We start from the raw sequence: 25,121 nt of genomic DNA, 5'->3' as shown, positions 1-25,121 counted from the left end.
AGGTATAATTTTGCAATAATAGTTTAACACAGTAAGTCAAATATTACAGTCACAGACTGCATGTTTGCCTTCAGGTAGCGTAACTAATGGCATGTAAGTACTTTATTTGCCCTGTATTTGAGAATGAGAGCACTTAACTATATTCAACAAAGATTACAGTTGTACAGGGTGTTTGGAAATTCCCATTACAAACTTCTAGGACTTGTAGATGGAGTGAGTACATAATATTTTGGGTAGGAACCCATGTTTGGAAACTACCATCCCGTTCTATGACAGTTTCAATTGAGATACAGTGAAACCCCACTTTTACACTTTTCAAGTGACTTTACAAAAATGGTGTAAAATGTGGGAAATAAGGTTTTAAGCTGTAAAAGTTATGTATAGGATACCCCCTTGCATTTTTGCACTTTGTGTATGATATACAGGGTGTTACAAAAAGGTATGGCCTAACTTTCAGGAAACGTTCCTCACACACAAAGAAAGAAAATATGTTATGTGGACATGTCCGGAAACGCTTACTTTCCATGTTAGAGCTCATTTTATTACTTCTCTTCAAATCACATTACTCATGGAATGGAAACACACAGCAACAGAACGTACCAACATGACTTCAAACACTTTGTTACAGGAAATGTTCAAAATGTCCTCTGTTAATGAGGATACATGCATCTACCCTGCGTCGCATGGCATCCCTGATGCGCTGATGCAGTCCTGGAGAATGGCGTATTGTATCACAGCCGTCCACAATACGAGCACGAAGTCTCTCTACATTTGGTACCGGGGTTTCGTAGACAAGAGCTTTCAAATGCCCCCATAAATGAAAGTCAAGAGGGTTGAGGTCAGGAGAGCGTGGAGGCCATAGAATTGGTCCGCCTCTACCAATCCTTCGGTCACCGAATCTGTTGTTGAGAAGCGTATGAACACTTCGACTGAAATGTGCAGGAGCTCCATCGTGCATGAACCACATGTTGTATCGTACTTGTAAAGGCACATGGTCTAGCAGCACAGGTACAGTATCCCATATGAAATCAGAATAACGTGCTCCATCGAGCATAGGTGGATGAAACTAAAATGAGCTCTAACACGGAAATTAAGCATTTCCGGACACATGTCTACATAACATCTTTTCTTTGTGTGTGAGGAATGTTTCCTGAAAGTCTGGCCGTACCTTTTTGTAACACCCTGTATGTTTGTAACAGGCATCAAGACTTGCCCGGAACTTCTTTATTATCTAATAAAGGTTTATTAAATAAAATTCACTGATGTAACTGGAACCGATAACTGTCTTGGGTGTAATGTCTGAGTCAATTTCGTATGTCATAATCGATGTTTTTGGAAGCCTTATTTAAATAATGAAATACTGAATTAGTATTTTTTCTCATTGTCAAGTGCAAATATGTATGTAAGTAGTTTTTGTGGTGTTTCAATGTGTGTTATTCTGCGTCTCTTGCACTGTAGTCATCTTTATGAGATTATCAGGTACTGTGCATCCTCAGTTGTGTAGAAAACCCCACACACATAAACTATCACCCACATTGTTTGTTTGTGTAAAATCACAAAAAATTACATACGTAAATACTGCACTTGACAACGAGAATAAATTCTCGAAACATGTTTTGCTCAGTATGAAAAACAAAAGTGTGATTGGTGCTGTTTTTAAACTAAAAACATTTGAGCAACGCAAAGAGAATGACAGTGTCAACTAGTGCTACAAGTGGCCAAATGCCGAAACATGCTAAATGTGGTTCGACAAAGGTGTCACAATGATCAAAACAGTCATGAAACTGCGTTTGCACTGTAGGGACAGTTTAGAAATGGTTGTGGTTGATCATGATATTTTTATTTGAACAAACCTGGTTACCCCCATCAGTTATCATGCCAAGAGCTTGGTAGCAGTGGGAGATGCGCAATTAATTGTTCAAACTTTTACACGTTTACTGGTTCAAATACGCTGAGTGGAGTGCCCTGGTGTCAAGAACTTTAATCACATAATATTTGTAAACACTACTGGACAGCCAACATTATGCCAGTGTCATTTTTTACTCCTCGGACATTTTTTCGTAATGCGTAAATTATGGGAAAATTACAAATATGTTGAAGCAAAATCTGGTGCAAATTAATGTTGTGGAAATTTGACAGGAACAATAAAAAAGTCTTAAACGATGGGAAAATGTTGATTCTGGGAACGTAAAAGAGAGGTTATACTGTATTTAACTCACCCACTACTGCTTCAGAAATTGAATTAGGTGTGACACAGTATAATTATTTGGTACCAAATTAAAAGGAAACAACAAAATATCTGTTTCACTTAAACACAGTTGTGTGTATTAAAACTTGGTTTCATTGTATACATTATTCCTCAAAAAAGAACAATACAGCATACTATATCTACAGAAGTGTATGATGCGTTACAACAGCGACTTGATGCGTTGACCCCCAATGTCATTACAGACATTGTATCTGTGAACCATGTTCTGCTACTCTCTCCATACGACCTGGTCTCTCTCCAATTTCTAGTGCAGCAGCCAGAGCTCACACCAGCAGATCTTCCCCTGTTACCTACAGGAGTCTCGTAAATTAAACCTTTTGTACATCTCCACAAGTAGTAGTCCATAGGAGTTAAACATGTGGTCATGGTGGTGACAGGTTGGGCCCTCTTGGTCTATCCCTCTTTAACTGTACCATCTGTTGAGATGAGATGCCTCTGAACTGCATGTGAGAAGTTAGGTAGTGCACCATCGTGCTTAGACAACATTTCCTGATGGACATTCAATGGCACAGCTTCCAAGAACGAGTCGTTCTCTCTACCTTACTGTGTACCAGGATGAGCAACTCTGAGACTTCTCTCTTTCCCTCAGTAGACATGGATACATTACACATCTGAACTGAAGCAGTCATAGAACAGAAATGGTATGTTTCTGGACATGTGTTCCTATTCAAAATAAGAGGGTTGCCCAGAAAGTAATGCACCACTTTTTTTCTCAGCTGAAAAAATACATATGTGTTATTTGAAGTCTCCTGGGTGAGCGCGCCAAGTTTGTCACTTCCGACAGATAGTGCAGCTGCAGGACACTTTCAAAGTGGCGTCTGTAGGTGATGTACGTTACGAGCGATGTCCCGTCATTGAATTTCTCACTGCAGAGAGAGAACGGGTGGCAGATATTCACAAACGCTTGTGCAAAGTGTACGGAGCAGCTGCTGTTGACAGAAGTACAGTCAGTTGCTGGGCACGCAGGGAGAGGTCATCAGAAGGTGGTTTGGCGGAGCTCCACAATTTGCAACAGTCGAGGAGACCATCTGCAGCTGTCACACGTGACGTGTTGCAATGAGCTGCTGATGTCAATTGTGAGGACAGATTCCAAGGGATGCCATTTGTGGGAGATATTTTTGAGGATGATGACGGAGGTGTTCCACACAGTGAAGCACTGGCTCCGCCACCAGGACAAGGATTGCTACTGTCACGGCATACGCGCCTTTGTTTTGCGCCGGAGAAAGGTCATAGAACAGGATGGAGATTATGTGGAAAAATAGGGTGTGTAGATGAGCCACCATTATTTCATGTGTGTAATTCTCATTATGTTCAATAAAGAATTGAAGAAAAAAATGTGGTGCGTTACTTTCTGGGCAACCATTGTATTATGTACTCACCCCATCTAAAAGTCCTAGAAGTTTGTATCAGGAATATCCAAACACCTTGTCTGAGTCACGGTTTCCTGGCATTATGCACTGATCAGATTCTCTTGAGCTTCCAGCTCCATCAAGTGGTTTAAAATCCATGAGCTTTTCACCAAGTACTCTTTGGGAATTGTCGAGTGGCTGTTGTTACTGTCCTTATACAGCCACGGTGCCTTTTGTGTCATCAGTGCTCATTCCAGCTCCATATATGAAATTGTTTACATTATGTGCCAGCTGCGCCCACTTCAACCTTTTGATGGCCAGGACGCCATTTTTATTGAGGGTGTTGTCACAAATTGTTATCTCTGTTGTATCTTTCAAGGTGCTATCCCAGAAACGATTAGCATGTTTAATAACATATGTCTTGTCAAATGCAATACAATGTCTGGTTTCTGGAGCATACTCTGCCACCACTGATTTCTCAGGATATGTAAGGTGACACAATGAAGCATTTGACAAGATGTCTGTTGTTATACAGACTGATAGTTTTTAGGATAGTGTCATAAAAGAAGCAATAGAGGTGGCAAGATAACCACTCCGCCACAGGTTGTGAATTATGATCATGTTGAAAGATGCAATTGCCATCCCCGAATTGCTCTTCAACAGTGGGAAGCAAGAAGGTGCTTAAAACATCAATGTAGGCCTGTGCTGTGATAGTGCCACACAAAACAAGGGATGCAAGCCCTCACCATGAAAAACACGACCACACCATAACACTGTCTCTGAATTTTACTGTTGGCAGTACACACGCTCCCAGATGACATTCACTGGGCATTCGCCATACCCACACCCTGCCATCAAATTGCCACATTGTGTGCTGTGATTCGTCACTCCACACAACGTTTTTCCACTGTTCAATCGTCCAATGTTTACGCTCCTTACACCATGCGAACGATCGTTTGGCATTTACTGGCGTGATGTGACGTACGAGCAGCCACTCGACCATGAAATCCAAGTTTTTTCACCTCCCGCCTAACTGTCATAGTACTTGCTGTGGATCCTGATGCAGTTTGGTATTCCTGTGTGATTTTTTGGATAGATGTCTGCGTATTATGACCCTCTATTTTGTCGTCGGTCTGTGACAGTCAACAGATGAGGTCGACTCGTACGCTTTTGTGCTGTATATGTTCCTTCGCGTTTCCACTTCACTACCACATCAGTAGCAGTGGACCTAGTGATGTTTATGAGTGCGGAAATCTCATGTACAGACATATGACACAGGTGACACTGTCACCTGACCACATTCGAAGTCCGTGAGTTCCGCGGAGTGCCCGATTCTGCTCTCTCACGATGTCTAATGACTGCTGAGGTTGCTGATATGTAGTATCTGGAGTATCTGGCAGTATGTGGCAGCACAGTGCATCTAACATGAAAACGTATCTTTTTGAGGTGTCCAGATACTTTTGATCACATAGTGTACCTGCAAAATTGTATCAACTTGGGCCACACTGTTAAGGAGACATGTCATAAACATTTAGATTTCTGAAAAAACTAGCTTTTGCTTAAAATGGAACTCTAATTACACAGACTTTACTCATTCACTTAGTGACTTTCAACAAACTTTTAGTGCAATTTGAAATGTTTTCTTAGACTTTTTCTTGCTTACATGATATTTAGCATATTAAGTAATGTAATCAGGTGTTTGAAGCTATTTAATGTTTGGGAGTTTAATTCTTTAAACAATCAGTGGTGTACTGGTGAGATTCTAAATTATTAGGTTGGTACAAAAGTTTGTAGCGTTTCAGTTTTGTGTGTTGGTACTCTTGTTACTATCGGTTTATTTATCAACTGTTTTCTTTTTTTTTATTTGTCAGTCACTGTTGCTATTTGCATTTACGTATTGACATTTTGTCATTTGGAGGTAGTGAGTGGAGCTGTGGATGCTAGAAAATGGAGTGCCCAGTTGATAAATAGGAACATTTTGCGGATATTCTTCTGTTTGAGATCAATAGAGAGGCGACAGCAGCAGAGGTAGCCATATACGTTTATGGTGTGTATGGGGATAATGCCATTGGACAGAGTATGGCAAGAAAATGGTTTTCTCGTTTCGTGGAGGATCATTTTGATATCAGTGACTCTTCACATTCGAGGTTTGATGATGATCGCTTAAAAGCATTAATCCACAACAGTTCATGTCATTGTACTTGAGAACTGGCAAATGTGAACTGCAGCCATTCCGTGACTGTGTGCCATTTACGTGCAGTGGAAAAGGGACGAAAGGATACTGCATGCTCTAAGCCAAAATCACAAAAACCAGCAGATGGCATTATTTGCATCTGTAGTTGCTCATCACCAGCTGTGTTTTGAACAACACAGACCATTCCTGTCCTATACCATTACTGGTGATGAGAAATCATGTTTTTATGCCAACATATTGAAATGAAGGAATGGATGAGTCCAAACAAAGCAGCAATTACCCATACAATGACATGCATGCAGCCACAAAAGATAATATTATACGTCTGGTGGAACAGCGATGGTTTGATGTTACGAATTGCTTCCCCAGTGTGTGACCACCTCTGCTGGCATTTAATGTCAACAACTGAGACATCTTGCAGACACAGTCCAAGGCAGAATTTCCAATTTGCCCATAACAAATAAAGTATGTCATGTTTCAGAAAATAAAGAACTGTCAGGAAAGATCACAAAAAATTGTTTCACAAAGTTGAGAAATACTGACTCCAAGTTCGACGCAGTTCTTCTTGCACAGGAGCGTTATCAGAAGTGTTGGTGACGTCATCCTCAATGTCACTGGCAACATAATGATGGAGAATTCACACAATTTTGTTGTCTGTAAGAAAACGAAAGCTGTCTCCCTGGTTTAGCTACATACTGAATGAACAGCTGCCATTGCCTAGCATCTGGATTTCATACAAAAATATGATTAACTGGTTGCTTTAGAAACTACATTTCCACCATCTACCAGCTGTTTTAGAAATCACAGTTCCCTCACTGCACAATGAAGACTGCCCAAGCCCCTTAATATACATGATTTTTTTTATTTACCAGGTGTACCGGTATGAAATGTGCATTTTTTTTGTGAAAATGAAACACTAATTTTGAATTGAAAAGTAAAAACATTTTATTCAAAGTACTGACCATTACTTTCTGTGCATTTTGACCACCTTTCTAGGAATTTGTGGATACCACGCCAGTAGAAATGTTCGTCGTTTGAAGCAAACCAACCAGACCCCAATTTTCAACTTCTTTGTAGGAAGTGAAGTGTTCCTCAGCCAATGTGTGTTCCATTGATGAAAACAAATGGTAGTCGGAACGGGCCAAGTCTGGTGAATACGGTGGGTGGGGTAGCAGCTCCCGCCAAGTATTTAGATTGTATCCTGAACCAGTTTTGCTTTGTGTGCAGGTGCATTGTCGTGTAAAAAAATTACTTTGCCATGTCTTCTGGCCCATTCTGGTCTTTTTTCGATCAATGCATAGTTCAAATTGATCATTTGTTGTCTGTAGCAATTAGTATTCACAGTTTCACCGGGTTTTAAAAGCTCATGATCCACCACACCTTTCTGATCCCACCAAACACAGAGCATTGTCTTCTTGCCAAATCGATCTGGTTTTGCAGTCGATGTTGATGGTTGTCCCAGATTAACCTATGATTTTTTCCCGTTTAGGATTCTTAAAATAAATCAATTTTTCATCTCCAGTAACAACTCGATGCAAAACTGATTTTCTTTCATGTCTTTGAAGCAAAATTTGACAAATGATTTTTCGGTTTTCCATCTGTCTTTCATTCAATTCATGTGGCACCCATTTTCCACACTTTTGGATCTTTTTCATAGCTTTCAAACAGTCAGAAATTGTTTTGTGTAGCATTGCTTCTGACTCAAAGTATCATCTTCTTCCAATATTGCTTGCAATTCAGCATCTTCAAACTTTTTTGGTGGTCTTACATGTTCTTCATTTCTTACATCAAAATCACTATTAATGAACCGTTGAAACCATTTTGCATGTTGTTTCTGATAGAGCACGATCACTGTACCCCTCGACAAGCATTCAATGTGACTCTGCAGCACTTTCCCCCCCCCCCCCCCCCCCCCCCCCCCCAGCAATTGAAAACAGAAAATTAATGCTTTCCGCAAATCTTCACTTTCTGGCACTAAATTCAACATTGTTAACACGATGAAAACATGATGTTGTTTGTTCCGTGACTTGATGTATACTAAATATCTTTGACACAAATGTGATACCAACCAAACAAAAAGAAATTAAGGCTCGTTCACAACAAATGATTCCTATCGTCACATTTGTATCTTAACTCTCATTTCATACTGGTACACCTGGTAAAATTTGGAGAAATTTTACCATGTCAAATGACTGAATTGTCAGTGTAATCACATTTTCAGATCCCGTCAGTTGATGGGATAGGCAGTTAGTGTTGCATTTATTCACCATTTTGTCCAGGCCTGTATACTTTGTACCTGTGTTCATGTGTACTTTCTCTCCTTCAACTAACTTTTCAATTTTTCCATCCATATGTAGAATGACTTAACGGAATGGTCAAATTGAATACAAATCCAACATTATTTCTTATTACTGCTATGTATTGTGTGTGTGTCTCAAGTGACAGTACAATTCATTTCTTACAGCTAGTGTGCTGACATTTATATTCATGTGATGTGTGAGGCCTTTCACTTTTGTTTCATCAGAGCTGTAGACTCTTATATTTTATTTTGCAGGATGAAGATCGAGGAAGAGGGAAGTCCTTCCCAGATCAGCGTTGTGTCGAAAAGGAGGGCCACCAAGGTCACAGAGCAGAAGCTGGAGAATCTGCCATCGTCAGAGAGGACGTGGGAGGGCCGACAGGAGCCATGGCAGCCGCCGCCGCTGCCCGACAAGATCTTGGAGGCTCCGTGGGGCGGCAGGATGAACCCCCCACTCAAAGAGGGCTGCAACACCTCCTGGCCTTACGCTCCACCTGTAAAGGTGCGTTCGTGATGATCAAACCTACTAGTAACACGTCTATAATTAGGAACAGCGAAAAATCATTTTATTATGTTGATACCACATAAGCATTCTGGTTCTTAGCGGCACTTCATCCAGAAGAGGAGGAAGAATTCGCCTGAGAAAGTTGGCATACACTGTCCTGTTTATACTATCATTGATGAAATAAGGGCCAATAATTGTAGTACCAAGCATCCCACACCAATGTTAACTCTCCAATGATGCTGATGTTCCACCTGTCTTAGCCATCATGGGTTGTTGCTGGACCAATAATGCATGTTCCTTGTATTTACCTGTCCTTTGTTTGAGAAGGAACATTCATCGGTAAATAGAGCATTGTAGAAGTAGGTAGGGTTGGCAAGGATCTGCTGCTGTGCCCATTGACAGAACTGTATACGATTCTGGAAATCATTCCAATGCAATTCTTGATGTAGGTGTACATGGTAAGGATGGAACCGGTGACATGTGAGAATACGATGTACACTGGTTTTAGGAATGCCAATCTCTTGTTCAAGCTGTCGTGTGTTCACATGTGGATTCATAGCAATGGAAGCAAGAACAGTAACTTCGGCAGCTTCGTCTGTGCGAGTGCTACGACGATTACGTTGTTGTGGGTTGAAACTTCCCGTTTCCTGAAGCGTCGCAACAAGACGAGAAAACTTCCTTAAGAAAGGGGGTTCTTGTCAGGATATCGCTCTCTGTACAGTTTTGCTGCCTACATAGCATTTCACCTACCTTCAACAACAAAAACAATAAAAGAAACTTCATATAGATTAACCAATCCATCAAAGTTAGTAATCTCTTATAGGTTCATATATTTTCCCTGAAATTTTGCTTTCAGATCTCTAGTTTTCTTTCTCCTTTCTTTGTGGAAGTCTGTTTCAGTTCTGTAGGCTCAAACTGGTGCAATTAATGATTTATATATGAACAATTTAGATTTGCTACAAAGTAATGTGCTTCTTGAAACTGTCTGAAGTCTCTACAGCAATATGACCTTTTGAATCTGAAATTCAGTTTTGGCTGCATCATTTTTGTCAATGTTAATAGAGTGCAGAGTTAATTAAATAAGTTTGCAGAGATTTTTGTACTAACTGGAGTGCATTATTATTTCCTAAATGGTGAATTATAATTAAGAAACATTGTTTTATTTGTATTCAACTGAATACCCTCACCGTGTGTAACATTTGTTGACTGTCTTGTACTCTAGCCTTTATGTTCATTGTCACCTAATAGAGCAGTATCGATACATCTGAAGGTATGTTCAAAAACTGTCCTCCAGTTTTAGTTTTTCAATTATTTTGTTGGTTACAATATTCAATAAAAACTGAGATTGTGACTCCTCTTGTTTGGCACTGATTTTGACCTTGAAATCTTCAGAAACTTTGCTCACCATTTTTATTTTATCCTTTGAGCTGAAAATGCAGGATTTTGTGAAATGTACCAACTTGTTAGATATACCAAGTCGCCTCACACATTTTCATAATACTTGCACTACTAGTATTGGCAAATGCTCTTTTTAAACGTTTGAAAAATAATGACAAAAACAGTCAGTTATTTATAAAATTATTTAATTGGATAGATAAAAGTCGACTCACTAAGTGGCGGCAGAACACGCCCACGCACAGACTGTTGTGATTTGTCAGGTTTCAGAGCCAGTGGCTCCTCCTCCAGGCAGAAGGTTTGAAGGGGAAGGAAAGGGACTGGAGAGATCTAAGAAATTTACAGTCTTCCCTGACCTGCAGTTCTCAGTGACTTTCCCAAAATCTACCTCTTTTTCCTAGATCAGTCCAGTCCTTTTCCTTCAACCTCCTTCCTTCCCCTTCAACCCTTCTGCCTGAAGAAGGAGCCAGGCTCTGAAAGTTTGCCAGTCACAACGGTCTTTTTTATTGTGTGTGTGTGTGTGTGTGTGTGTGTGTGTGTGTGTGTGTGTGTGTGTGTGTGTGTGTGTGTGTTTCTGCTGCCGCTTGGTGAGTAGATTTTTTGACTATCCAATTAAATAATTTTATGAAAAATAATGGTATGTCTTGATTGATTTTTTTCCTTTTTCTTATGAAAATAATCACTGATATCTTTGACTTTAAAAACTGTTTTTCCTCCAGTCAGAGCAATGAACATCACACCCAGAAGGGTTTACCATTGCCAAACTGTGTCAGCAATTAGTTACTTCCAGTTCCTTGTCTGCCTTTCTTTCTTGAAGTGCTTTTATCCCAAATTCTTGGTCTGTGAACGTATATGCAACAAAAATGAGTGAATTGACAAAAAGCTCCATATTTGGCACAATAAACATCATCCAGTTTGGCAAAACTAGCATCATTGAGTTTCACAAAAACATGGAATTTAGCAAAAAACATTCAATGTGGCAAAGCAATAACAGTGGAGAAAAAAACACTGAACATGGCAGAAAACACACGTAATTTGGCAAAAAACACCTAATTTGAAAAATACGGGAAAATTTGGCAGCAAAGAACACCTAATTTGCAAGGAAATAACACCAAATTTGACACAAAAAAATTGTCGAAAAACTAGATTTCCCAAAGTTAACACCAAATTGGAGAAAAACATGCAAAAAAATACCAATTTAGTAAAAAATATTGCCAAATTAGAAAATTTTTTCCTGTTCCTAGTTATAACTACTTACCCACCTAATCTTCAGCATTCTTTTGTGGCACCTTGTTTCAAATATTTTGTTGTTTTGAAGTCTTTCATCATGCATGTTTCAGTTGTGTACAAGGCTACACTCAAGACAGATCCTCACAGGTCAGATATATTTAAAATTTTGAAGTTTGCTGAGTCACAATATTTTTGCTGTCCTCCACTGGACAGTGACTGAATGATGAAAACTGCAAAGCAAATTTTATAAATAAATAGTTTTTAAAGTCAAAGGTGACAACGATGCCTTTACAAAAGTTTTCTGTGGCTATGAATCACAGCCAGTCATGTGCTTAGCCTGCCTGCAGTACCACCACACAAAGGTGAGACTGCTGAAGAAATGGAGTGTAGAAAAATTAATCAGAATTTGTGTTTGTGTTAGGAGATGTCTTACTGAAAACCATAAGCTGCATGCAAAATATAACATGTTTAAAAAATAATGTACAGAGTATTTCAAAAAGGGCTTTACAACTTTAAAAAATCCATATAACTTTATTGAAAGAAGATACGGTAGAAGATACTTTGTAGGGAAACACATCAAGGTGTGTGTGGGTTTTTTTTTTTTTTTTACTGAAGATGATGTTTATGGCCTCTGTTAGTTTTCGAGCACAAATCCCAAAATTTCTTATCAAACTCACTGTAGCGCTGCAGGTGTAACATGCTCATTGGCAGTGTAAATTCTTGCTTTAAATTCAGGCAGAGAAGCTGGCACTGGAGGTAAAAACAATATATCCTTGAGAATCCCCATTAAAAAAAAATGGTGATGTCAGGTCTGGGGAATGTGGAAGCCATGCAGTTGGCACATCACAGGCAATCCATGGACCCAGATGTCAGCCAGGTAGTGGGATGGTAGGGCTGTTGACAAATCATCATCTCACTCGCTCAACATCATCTTCAGATGTGCTCAGATGAGCTGATGATTGCCCATGACTTGCGGGGCACCCTGTTTTGTAAAAACATTTATGCCACTCATAAACTGTAGACCTACTAGGAGGCTCTTTATTGTACTTGGTACAGAAATTATGCTGAACTGTTGTCGCCAACTTCGATTCTCCAAACCAAAACACACAGCTAGCACGCTGAGGTCCAGTGAAGGCAGCTATCTTTAACGCAACTGCTGGTAATGCTCCTTATGGTGCAATTTGGCACTAATGAACTACTAGAGGCAAACCTTGATGTATTTCTCTACAAACTGACTTTACAATCACCTCTGTAGGTACTATGAATTAATTAATTTTTTGAAACACTCTGTACATATTTCAAATGCATATGTTTGATTGTGTGAGATACAACTATTAAATTTGGGACACACATTTACGAGTCGCTCAGGTTTAGATTATGGATGCTAAATATGTCCTCCACCAGTGACACAAACAATATCACATTGAATCGAATTCCATCCGTACTCGAGTAAGTGTGTACATAGTCACTCGAGTAAGTGTGTACATAGTCACAAATGTTATGGCAGTATGGATCCAGTTCTTCTATCCTTCTATGTTTTGCCATAGTGTTAGTGCATAGCCATTGTGCTTCATGAAAGAAGTCACGTGGCATCAAATTCAGTGACGGTGGAGGCCAGCTGAGAATTGCTGACCACTTCAAAAGCTCGGTCAAGTTTCATTTAGGTATTTGTGCACGTGGCGACTCCAGTGAGAGGGTGTCCCATCTTGTTGAAAATGAAGTTGCCCTTGTAAAGCCTCAGAAACAACTAGTTTTGTAACATAGCAAGATACTGTTGACCGTTAATCATGTTTCCATCAAAAAATAATGGACTGTAAACAGAAAGATTGGGATGAAACTTCCTGGCACAATAAAACTGTGTGCCTGACTGAACTTGGGACCTTTGCCTCAGTTGGTAGACCACTTGCCTGCGAAAGGCAAAGGTCCCGAGTTAGAGTCTCAGTCCGGCACACAGTTTTAATCTGCCAGGAAGTTTCATGTCAGCGCACACTCCAATGCAGAGTGAAAATATCATTCTACAAAGATTGGGATGTCGCACAAAACACGTTCACTGTGGGCGAATCTTTTATATGTTATTTTTGTGCATGTGGGTTCTGTAGGCCCCATATTTGAACAGTTTGTTTCTTTACTTTCTCAGTAAGGTGAACGCGGCATGTCATGCAAAAGTGTTTTCATTGTCAGTAGCATTCTGAAACCAGTCAGAAAATGCCACAAGTTTGCATTAGGTGTCATGATGTAAAGCCTGTATGAGCTGTAACTTGTATGGCTTCATAACTGTCCAGTGTCCCAAAATATGCCAAGTTGTTGTATGCTGTTGTTACACCTACTTGCCCAAGAAGTTGATTTTGGAGGACTACGGTGGAAAGTGGTTTGAATTTGTGCGACATCATCTGAAACACGGGGGTGGCCAGTACTTTTTCCTTCACATACAAGTCCTGCTTTTACAAACTATTAGCGTCATCTGCAAATGTTTCACCCATTCGGAGGATCAGTTTGATAGCTCAACCTGAGATGTCTGTGCAATGTAATCAGGCAATCACACGTTGCAAATTTGAGAATACAAAATGATTTCTGCTGCCATTTTGCAACACTTGACAGTAACCAAGCAAACAGAAGACAACTAACATGTAGTGGGAATGAATATAAACCAGACAATGTATTTGTTCCTCCAATAACTAAGCCGTGGTGCAGCTGCGGATTGCTTTGACAGCATAATACTTTTGTAAATCATTCAAGGGGCATTTCAAAAGTTCGTGCAAAGTTCGAGAGACGGCACCACCGGCATGTATCGAGGTCATGTTTAGTTAGTAGCATCTTTGGAAAAACGCACAGCAAGTTTCAGCCATATTGGTGTATTTCTTTGTGTTTGGCGTTTGTGTGAATCAAGGAAGTAGAGTGATTGTCAAAAAATGGACGAAAAAGAATTTCGTGTTATGATTAAACATTACTTTATGAAAGGCAAAATGCCTCAGGATACTAAAAAGAAGCTTGATAAACATTACGGTAACTCTGCACAGTTTATGAGTAGTTTCAAAATTTTCATAGTGACCATATGGGCACAAGTGATGCTGAACGCTTTGGGTGCCCTGTGGAGCTTAAGACTCCAGAAATCATTGATAAAATCCATGATATGGTGATGGATGATGGAAGAGTTAAGGTGCATGAGATTACTAGTGCTGTAACATCTCGAATGAACGAGTACATAATATTTTGCATAAACATTTGGATATGAGAAAGTTACCTGCAAGATGGCTCCCACGATTGCTCAGGCTTGACCAAAAATGGAATCGTGTGAATTGTTGCAAGGATGGTTTGCAGCTGTTCAGGAAGAATGCGCAGGACTTCAAGCATTGTTTAGTCACTGTGGATACATTACTATACTCCTGAAACCAAACAACAATCTAAACAATGGGTTACCAATGAAGAATCTGCACCAAAAAAGGCGAAGACCATTACTTTGGCTGGAAATGTTATGGCGACGGTCTTTCAGGATTCGCAAGGGATAATTCGCATTGACTATCTGGAAAAGGGTAAAACTATCACAGGTGCATATTATTCATTGTTATTGGACCATTTGAAAACTGAGCTGCAAGAAAAAAGCCGGCGATTGGACTGCAAAAAAGTCCTTTTCCATCACGCCAATGCACCAGCACAAACCTCAGCAGTTGTGGTAGCAAAATTAATGGAAATGGAATTGCAACTCATTTCTCATCTCCCCCCCCCCCCCCCCCCCCCCCCCCTCTCGAACGAGGTGGTGATTGCAGCAACTAATAGCTATTTTGCAGACTTGGACAATTCCCATTATTCGGAAGGGATCAGCAAATTAGAACAGCATTGGAGGAAGCGTCTAAAAGGAAACTATGTTGAAAAATAAAGGTTAACCCCAAACATGCAAGTAGTTTTTATTTTTGCATTGACTTTTCAGCCGCCTCTCATATTTTCTTTTTGAAACATCCTATATGAATTGCCAGACTAGTGCTCCACCATGCTGCCCATCATCAGTGGTATATATTGTGCACATTCATATGAAATGATGTGTGTGTCATTTATAAATTATATTATATTAGAACTGACATGGATCTAAAAAACATAGACCCTTGTGAATATTTAAAATCTAATTATAACCACTTGATCACAATAGGATCCATCAGTCATGACCATCTGTTCATCACAGTAGTGTCCAATATGACAAGCAAATGTAGCCATTTACGAGGGTTGCCAGAAAGTAATGCACCACATTTTTGTTCAATAATTCTTCATGGAACATAATGAGAATGACACACAAGAGTAGTGTTTTATCTACACACCCTATTTTTCACATAATCTCCATCTCGTTCTGTGGCCTTCCTCCAGCGTGAAACAAGGGCGTGTATGCCCTATTGGTACTGGTCTTTGTCCTGAAGGCAGATCCAGTGCTTCACTGTGTAAATCACCTCCTCATCGTCCTCAAAATGTCTTTCACAAATGGCATCGTTTAGAGGCCTAAACAAGTGAAAGTCGTAGGGGGCTAGGTCAGGTTCGTCAGGAGTGACAGCCGTGAATGGTCTCCCTGACCGCTGCAAATCGTGGAGCTCCACCAAACTGTCTTCTGATGACCTCACCCTCCGTGCCCAGCGACTAACTGTACATCTGTCGACAGCAGATCCTCCGTACACTTTACAGAAGCATTTGTGAATATTCCCCACAATTTCTTTCTCTGCAGTGAGAAATTCAATGACGGCACGTTGTTTGTGATGTACATTAGCTACAGACACCATTTTGAAACTGTCCTGCTGCTACGCTATCTGTCAGAAGTGACGGGAACTTGGCGTGCTCACTCAGGAGACTTCAAATAATACATACGTAACGTTTCACGTTCCTAGCATTGTTTTTGGCCGAGAAAAAAACGTGGTGCATTACTTTCTGGGCAACCCTCGTAGCATTTGATATCTCTAATGTGTACACATCATGGCCTGTGTATCGCAGTGGTGGGAGAGGTTCTGCCTTTTCTCTAGATCTATGTTAACAGGCTGTGTGTTTGAATACTGCTGTACACCACGAGAACAGCTAGCAGGTAATCAATTAATTTTCTCCAAGTGTCTTTTGCACATATACAGTTTGTCTAACAAGTCCCGCATACCTGTGGATCATAACAGTAGGCCAGTTTCATATAGTATCATACAGGTCAAGACTGAATGTGTGACGTCAGTGTTTCTGCAAAAAATACATGTCATTTGAAGCTCCACATGACATCTATCAAAAATAAAAGATTTCCATTTTATGTTGACTTAAATGACTTGTTAAAACATTATAAACTTAGGTAAATGTGGTTATTTGTGAAAATTTGTTATTGAAATTGAGAATAAAAGAAACTGTAATTAAAAAAACTGAAAGCAATATAATAGTCATAGGATGTTAACTCTCTTGAGGAATAAAAATGTAGAAACTATGCTGTCAGCAATGGCATTAATGCCATAATTTCTTTTTCTCTAAAACCCTCATCATGAATATTCTAAAAATTGTCTGGGGTATTATTTGCCCATTGTACTTATGGAAGGTATAGACAGAGTGGGAAATTTTTAAGATAGACCTATCTGCACTCAAGGTCAAAATATCTTGGAGATTTTAATATTTTAATGTTTGCTGATGTTGAGTGAGTGTAATGCAAAAGTGGCATTTCTGAGTCAAAATAAGTATGTTTTACAGTGCTGTAAGTAAGTGGGAAAATGACTTTGGGTTCCATTCTAGCATTTTGTAACAAGCTTAGATATAGAAAATGCATGTTAGCTTTATGCTTTTTTCTAATAATTTTTTTCACAAATTTCTACCCATTTTTGTCTTGATTTTCCTTCATGACATACCATGAATCAGAATTGCACACACTGTTTCAGTGTTTGAAATGTAAGGTGAAGAGTCCATAAACTTCACTAGGCAATCAATTGATTAACCAAAATTTTTTTACCCTGTATTTATATTTCATCTGCTTTACAAGAAGTCCGCCGAAAGAGGTTCATTCTGTAACATTCAGCACTAAGCTGCTGAAAGAGAGTTCATTCCTCCCCTTCTCATAGAACTTGTGAAGATGGGCTGAATATGGCTCTGGGCTAGGATGATCCAAGAATAGCAGCAGTTCGGGAATTGAAACTGCACATTGATAAACTGGTGATCGTATTTTGAAAGTATTTGCCAAACTGTGAGGTGTCTTAAAGGAGTTTGTTCCATCTTGCTGCTCATAAGAGGTACTAGTTATTTCTTCCACCAACCACTGATTATCATACGCACAATAATATAGCAATTTATACACAATGGATTTGATGGCAATACAGTTACTTGGGGACAAAGTAAGGCAGCCAGATTTCCCAACAACTTTTTTCCATGTTTCTTAAACACAATCTTCTTGTGTCCATTTTCATAAACCATCCATCTCACCTTTTCGCTACTGTTATTCCCGCGCTGGTATTTTTTCCAACAAAAAGTTGAAACCACATACAAAACTCTAAGCAGAGCAATTCATGTGAAAGTTCAGCTGTCTGTATAACATGTGCCAACATGCTTATTTAACACTTGAAATTAAATGCTAACTTCGCATAATACTGAAAATCTCCAACACTTTGAGTACACACAAAGAACTGCCCACTTAGATTGCACCAACTACTCTTATAATAACTGACTAATATACTGTGCAATTTGCATACATTTTCGATGTGGGTTTTTGAGTGAATAATTTGTAAAAACTCAAAAATGTAATATTTAAATAAATTGTATTAATACAAATATTAATGCAACAATGGAAAATTAAGGATGGGAAAGACAATATTATGAAAAGGATAGATTACTACTCACCATATAGTGGAGATGCGGAGTTGCAGTTGCAGTTGCAGTTGCAGTGGTGGTGGTGGTGGTCTTCACTCCAGACTGGTTTCATGCAGCTCTCCATGCTACTCTATCCTGTGCAAGCTTCATCTCTGAATAACTGTTGCAACCTACATCCTTCTGAATCCGATTAGTGCATTCATTTCTTGTTCTCCCTCTACAATTTTTACCATCCACGCTGCCCTCCGATGCTAAATTTGTGATCCCTTGATGCCTCTGAATGTATCCTATCAACTGATCCCTTCTTTTAGTCAAGTTGTGCCATAAATTCCTCTTCTCCCGAATTCTATTCAATACCTCCTCATTAGTTACGTGTTCCACCCATCTAATCTTCAGCATTCTTCTGTAGCATCACATTTCAAAAGCTTCTATTCTCTTTTTGTCTAAACTATTTATCTTCCATATATGGCTACACTCCATTTAAATACTTTCAGAAAAGACGTCCTGACACTAAATGTATACTGGATGTTAATAAATTTCTCTTCTTCAGAAACGCTTTTCTTGCCATTGCCAATCTACATTTTATATCTTCTCTATATTGACCATCATCAGTTATTTTGCTCCCCAAATAGCAAAACTCCTTTACTACTTTAAGTGTCTCATTTCCTAATCTAATTCCCTCAGCATCACCCGATTTAATTTGACTACATTCCATTATCCTCGTTTTGCTTTTGTTGAAGTTCATCTTATATCCTCCTTTCAAGACACTGTCCATTCCGTTCAACTGCTCTTCCAAGTCCTTTGCCGTCTCTGACAGAATTACAATGTCATCGGCGAACCTCAAAGTTTTTACTTCTTCTCCATGAATTTTAATACCTACTCCAAATTTTTCTTTTGTTTCCTTTACAGCTTGCTCAATATACAGATTGAATAACATCGGGGAGAGGCTACAACCCTGTCTCACTCCTTTCCCAACCACTGCTTCCCTTTCATGCCCCTCGACTCTTATGACTGCCATCTGGTTTCTGTACAAATTGTAAATAGTCTTTCGCTCCCTGTATTTTACCCCTGCCACCTTTAGAATCTGAAAAAGAGTATTCCAGTCAACATTGTGAAAGCTTTCTCTAAGTCTACAAAAGCTAGAAACGTAGGTTTGCCTTTTCTTAATCTTTCTTCTAAGATAAGTCGTAAGGTCAGTATTGCCTCATGTGTTCCAACATTTCTACGAAATCCAAACTGATCCTCCCCAAGGTCCGCATCTACCAGTTTTTCTATTCATCTGTAAAGAATTCGCGTTAGTATTTTGCAGCTGTGACTTACTAAACTGATAGTTCGGTAATTTTCGCATCTGTCAGCACCTGCTTTCTTTGGGATTGGAATTATTATATTCTTCTTGAAGTCTGAGGGTATTTCGCCTGTCTCATACATCTTGCTCACCAGCTGGTTGAGTTTTGTCATGACTGGCTCTCCCAAGACCATCAGTAGTTCTAATGGAATGTTGTCTATTCCGGGGGCTTTGTTTCGACTCTGTCAAACTCTTCACACAGTATCGTATCTCCCATTTCGTCTTCATCTACATCCTCTTCCATTTCCATAATATTGTCCTCAAGTACATCACCCTTGTATAAACCTTCTATATACTCCTTCCACCTTTCTGCCTTCCCTTCTTTGCTTAGAACTGGGTTGCCATCTGAGCTCTTGATATTCATACACGTGGTTGTCTTCTCTCCAAAGGTCTCTTTAATTTTCCTGTTGGCAGTATCTATCTTACCCCTAGTGAGATAAGCTTCTACATCCTTACATTTGTCCTCTATCCGTCCCTTTTTAGCTATTTTGCACTTCCTGTCGATCTCATTTTTGAGAAGTTTGTATTCCTTTTTGCCTGCTTCATTTACTGCATTTTTATATTTTCTCCTTTCATCAATTAAATTCAATATTTCTTCTGTTACCCAAGGATTTCTAGCAGCCCTCGTCTTTGTACCTACTTTATCCACTGCTGCCTTCACTACTTCATCCCTCAGAGCTACCCATTCTTCTTCTACTGTATTTCTTTCCCCCATTCCTGTCAGTTGTTCCCTTATGCTCTCCCTGAAACTCTGTACAACCTCTGGTTCTTTCAGTTTATCCAGGTCCCATCTCCTTAATTTCCCACATTTCTGCAGTTTCTTCAGTTTTAATCTACATGTCATAACCAATAGATTGTGGTCAGAGTCCACATCTGCCCCTGGAAATGTCTTACAATTAAAAACCTGGTTCCTAAATCTCTGTCTTACCATTATATAATCTATCTGAAACCTGTCAGTATCTCCAGGATTCTTCCATGTATACAACCTTCTTTCATGATTCTTAAACCAAGTGTTAGCTATGATTAAGTTGTGCTCTGTGCAAAATTCTACTAGGCGGCTTCCTCTTTCATTTCTTAGCCCCAATCCATATTCACCTACTATGTTTCCTTCTCTCCCTTTTCCTACACTCAAATTTCAGACACCCATTACTATTAAATTTTCGTCTCCCTTCACTACCTGATTAATTTCTTTTATTCTATCGTACATTTCTTCAATTTCTTCGTCATCTGCAGAGCTAGTTGGCATATAAACTTGTACTACTGTAATAGGTGTGGGCTTTGTATCTATCTTGGCCACAATAATGCGTTCACTATGCTGTTTGTAGTAGCTTAACCGCATTCCTATTTTCCTATTCATTATTAAACCTACTCCTGCATTACCCCTATTTGATTTTGTGTTTATAACCCTGTAGTCACCTGACCAGAAGTCTTGTTCCTCTTGCCACCGAACCTCACTAATTCCCACTATATCTAACTTTAACCTATCCATTTCCCTTTTTAAATTTTCTAACCTAGCTGCCCAATTAAGGGATCTGACATTCCACATTCCGATCCGTAGAACGCCTGTTTTCTTTCTCCTGATAACGACATCCTCTTGAGTAGTCCCCGCCCGGAGATCCGAAAGGGGGACTATTTTACCTCCGGAATATTTTACCCAAGAGGACGCCATCATCATTTAATCATACAGTAAAGCTGCATGTCCTCGGGAAAAATTACGGCTGTAGTTTCCCCTTGCTTTCAGCCATTCGCAGTACCAGCACAGCAAGGCCGTTTTGGTTAATGTTGCAAGGCCAGATCAGTCAATCATCCAGACTGTTGCCCCTGCAACTACTGAAAAGGCTGCTGCCCCTCTTCAGGAACCACATGTTTGTCTGGCCTCTCAACAGATACCCCTCCGTTGTGGTTGCACCTACGGTACAGTCATCTGTATCGCTGAGGCACGCAAGCCTCCCCACCAATGGCAAGGTCCATGGTTCATGGGGGTGTCCAACATTTCTACGGAATCCAAACTGATATTTGCCGAGGTCAACTTCCACCAGTTTTTCCATTTGTCTGTAAAGAATTCGTTTTAGTATATTGCAAACGTGACCGTACAGTTCTTTAATTTTCTCACATTGTCAGCACTTGCTTTCTTTGTTATTGGAATTATTATTATTTCTTAAATGCCTTTTAGGCCGGAAGCGTACTTGCTTGACAGTCTTTTTGTTGTGACTATCTGCAACTCAGCATCTCCGCTATGTAGTGAGTAGTAGTAATATTGAACAGCAAAGTTGAGATTAGAAAAACTCTAATTTTTTTACTTTTTTCTTAAATCTGTGAGTTAAAAGAAAGACTGTGAGTGAGTATCTCACCTAATTTTGAACATTCTAAAAGGGAGCTCTAAAGCAAATAATCTGTCGGGTTGCTAGTACTTTCGGTTTATTAGTTACTTTTTTTTGTTCTATACTATATTACAAACTTACGAAATATACATTTTTCATGGACCTTTACCGTTTTCAAGAAATTCATAATCTGGAAATATTTTATTTCCGAACACATACAGTACAGAAGTCTAACATACTTTTTTCCCACTAAATTTCATGATGCTGAATTGACACACACTGTATGACTTGAGATGAAATCGGTAAGTGTATTGTATCTTGGAGTACTTACTTGTAAAAACTGTGTGTCCCGTGACTTGTAAAAACTGTGTGTCCCGTGTATGTGTGTGTCATTCCGCCTTATACAGAGATCTTCTTGTCTCAGTGCCGCCCTTGACATCTTGCAGAGTATCTCTGGAGATACCCTTGGAAAGGCCTCCTCAATGCCTTTACACAATACATTAATCTTGTTCCACTGTTGAACCACACGGGACTTGATCATTCCCCGTAATAAGTCATCAGTCTGGTAAGGTCCGGGATGTGTGGTGTCCATTCAGTCATTCAGTGGGTCTGGAGATGATGCCGAATCACAGCTGTCGCAGTAACAGTTCATCAACGAACCCGCTCATGTGAAGAGCAAAGTGTGCCGGAACTCTCTCCTGCTCTAACCACACTAGACTTAAACAATATAGTACTGACAACAATGCTTTTCATCGGCTTTAAACCAGGAATACCAATAAAATATCTATTTTATTTTCCTAATTCTAGTAAGCCAAGGGGGTCCAGATGCCAAGTACCTTATCAATACTGAGTATGTTTGATGCAATCTTGCATTTTTACCTAAAGAATCTTAATGATTGGTTGTAACTGAATATTTATAAATAAAGAAACACCTTCGAGGCACTAATGTGGGACTCGAATACCAGGTGTAAAATATTATTTCTTTAATTAAAAGAGTAAACTCTTGGTATATCTCTCCAGAGTTCCTGTGCTCTTCTCCTTGTGTATTGATAGTATCTGTTACCGAATTCAAGGGGCCTATGACGGATTACGGGCTGCCGAAGAACTTCTGCAATTGTAATGGAGAGCCACCGTTCGTGCGCCACCCGCCCCAGATCATCTGCCTCATGTGCCACGAGCGCAAGGTACTCGGCCTGCCGCCACTGCCGGGTGGCGACTGCAACTGTCCCAAGCAGGTAACTGCTCGTTCAGCAGCTAAACTGTTCACACATATACATATAGCATTAAAAAAAAGCCTTTCAGCTATGTATAAGGTGTATACCATAAGAATTTGTTTCCTCTGAGTTCTTTAATATCAATACTTCATTTAAGAGATAACATAATTTTGTTACCAGGTGTAAAATATTATTTCTTTAATTAAAAGTGTAAACTCTTGGTATATCTCTCCAGAGTTCCTGTGCTCTTCTCCTTGTACACTCCTGGAAATTGAAATAAGAACACCGTGAATTCATTGTCCCAGGAAGGGGAAACTTTATTGACACATTCCTGGGGTCAGATACATCACATGATCACACTGACAGAACCACAGGCACATAGACACAGGCAACAGAGCATGCACAGTGTCGGCACTAGTACAGTGTATATCCACCTTTCGCAGCAATGCAGGCTGCTATTCTCCCATGGAGACGATCGTAGAGATGCTGGATGTAGTCCTGTGGAACGGCTTGCCATGCCATTTCCACCTGGCGCCTCAGTTGGACCAGTGTTCGTGCTGGACGTGCAGACCGCGTGAGACGACGCTTCATCCAGTCCCAAACATGCTCAATGGGGGACAGATCCGGAGATCTTGCTGGCCAGGGTAGTTGACTTACACCTTCTAGAGCACGTTGGGTGGCACGGGACACATGCGGACGTGCATTGTCCTGTTGGAACAGCAAGTTCCCTTGCCGGTCTAGGAATGGTAGAACGATGGGTTCGATGACGGTTTGGATGTACCATGCACTATTCAGTGTCCCCTCGACGATCACCAGAGGTGTACGGCCAGTGTAGGAGATGGCTCCCCACACCATGATGCCGGGTGTTGGCCCTGTGTGCCTCGGTCGTATGCAGTCCTGATTGTGGCGCTCACCTGCACGGCGCCAAACACGCATACGACCATCATTGGCACCAAGGCAGAAGCGACTCTCATCGCTGAAGACGACACGTCTCCATTCGTCCCTCCATTCACGCCTGTCGCGACACCACTGGAGGCGGGCTGCACGATGTTGGGGCGTGAGCGGAAGACGGCCTAACGGTGTGCGGGACCGTAGCCCAGCTTCATGGAGACGGTTGCGAATGGTCCTCGCCGATACCCCAGGAGCAACAGTATCCCTAATTTGCTGGGAAGTGGCGGTGCGGTCCCCTATGGCACTGCATAGGATCCTACGGTCTTGGCGTGCATCCGTGCGTCGCTGCAGTCCGGTCCCAGGTCGACGGGCACGTGCACCTTCCGCCGACCACTGGCGACAACATCGATGTACTGTGGAGACCTCACGCCCCACGTGTTGAGCAATTCGGCGGTACGTCCACCCGGCCTCCCGCATGCCCACTATACGCCCTCGCTCAAAGTCCGTCAACTACACATACGGTTCACGTCCACGCTGTCGCGGCATGCTACCAGTGTTTAAAGACTGCGATGGAGCTCCGTATGCCACGGCAAACTGGCTGACACTGACGGCGGCGGTGCACAAATGCTGCGCAGCTAGCGCCATTCGACGGCCAACACCGCGGTTCCTGGTGTGTCCGCTGTGCCGTGCGTGTGATCATTGCTTGTACAGCCCTCTCGCAGTGTCCGGAGCAAGTATGGTGCATCTGACACACCGGTGTCAATGTGTTCTTTTTTCCATTTCCAGGAGTGTATATTGATAGTATCTGTTACTGAATTCAAGGTGAATTTGAGGTGTATAAGTATCAAACTCATTGAAAGGTTGCCAGTGAGTGGAGCCTTGGTTGCTAGACAATGGAGTGCTAAGTGGAATATTGGGAACATTTCTGACATATTCTTCTGTTTGACTTCAGTAGAGGGGTGACAGCAGCAAAGGCAGCCAGAAACATTTGCAGTATGTTTTAGGGTAATTCCGTTGGACAGAGCATGAGAAGATAATGGTTTTCTATCTCAAAGGGGGGTCTTTTTGATGAAGATTGTTTAAACACACTAATCCACAGTGATCCATCTCACTTTACTCGAGAACTGGCAACTGTGATGAACTGCAATCATTCCACCATTGTGTGACATTTGCATGCAGTGGTGAAGTTCAAAAATCGTGTGTAGGGGATCCGCACCGTATAAGCCAAAATCACAAAAATCAGTTGGTGGTCATATAAGCATCTCTGCTTGCTCATCATCAATGAGCTTTGTGAACAACATGGCCCAATCCTGCCCT

At 40.6% G+C, this 25,121-nt stretch overlaps 1 protein-coding gene across 2 annotated transcripts in view; it reads left to right on the top strand.

The window, feature by feature from the left end:
- Positions 1 to 25,121, top strand: part of LOC126293499 (sperm-associated antigen 1) — a 154,575-nt gene that overhangs the window by 79,277 nt on the left and 50,177 nt on the right. For both annotated transcript variants that reach the window (XM_049986748.1, XM_049986749.1), the window contains exons 8-9: positions 8,367 to 8,613; positions 22,773 to 22,934. In XM_049986748.1, the coding sequence (XP_049842705.1) occupies positions 8,367 to 8,613; positions 22,773 to 22,934 (409 nt within the window). The remainder of the gene's footprint in view (positions 1 to 8,366; positions 8,614 to 22,772; positions 22,935 to 25,121) is intronic.

Source organism: Schistocerca gregaria, chromosome 10 (assembly GCF_023897955.1).
Source record: "Schistocerca gregaria isolate iqSchGreg1 chromosome 10, iqSchGreg1.2, whole genome shotgun sequence".
NCBI lineage: Eukaryota > Metazoa > Arthropoda > Insecta > Orthoptera > Acrididae > Schistocerca > Schistocerca gregaria.
This window is presented reverse-complemented; position numbering and strand designations above follow the sequence as displayed.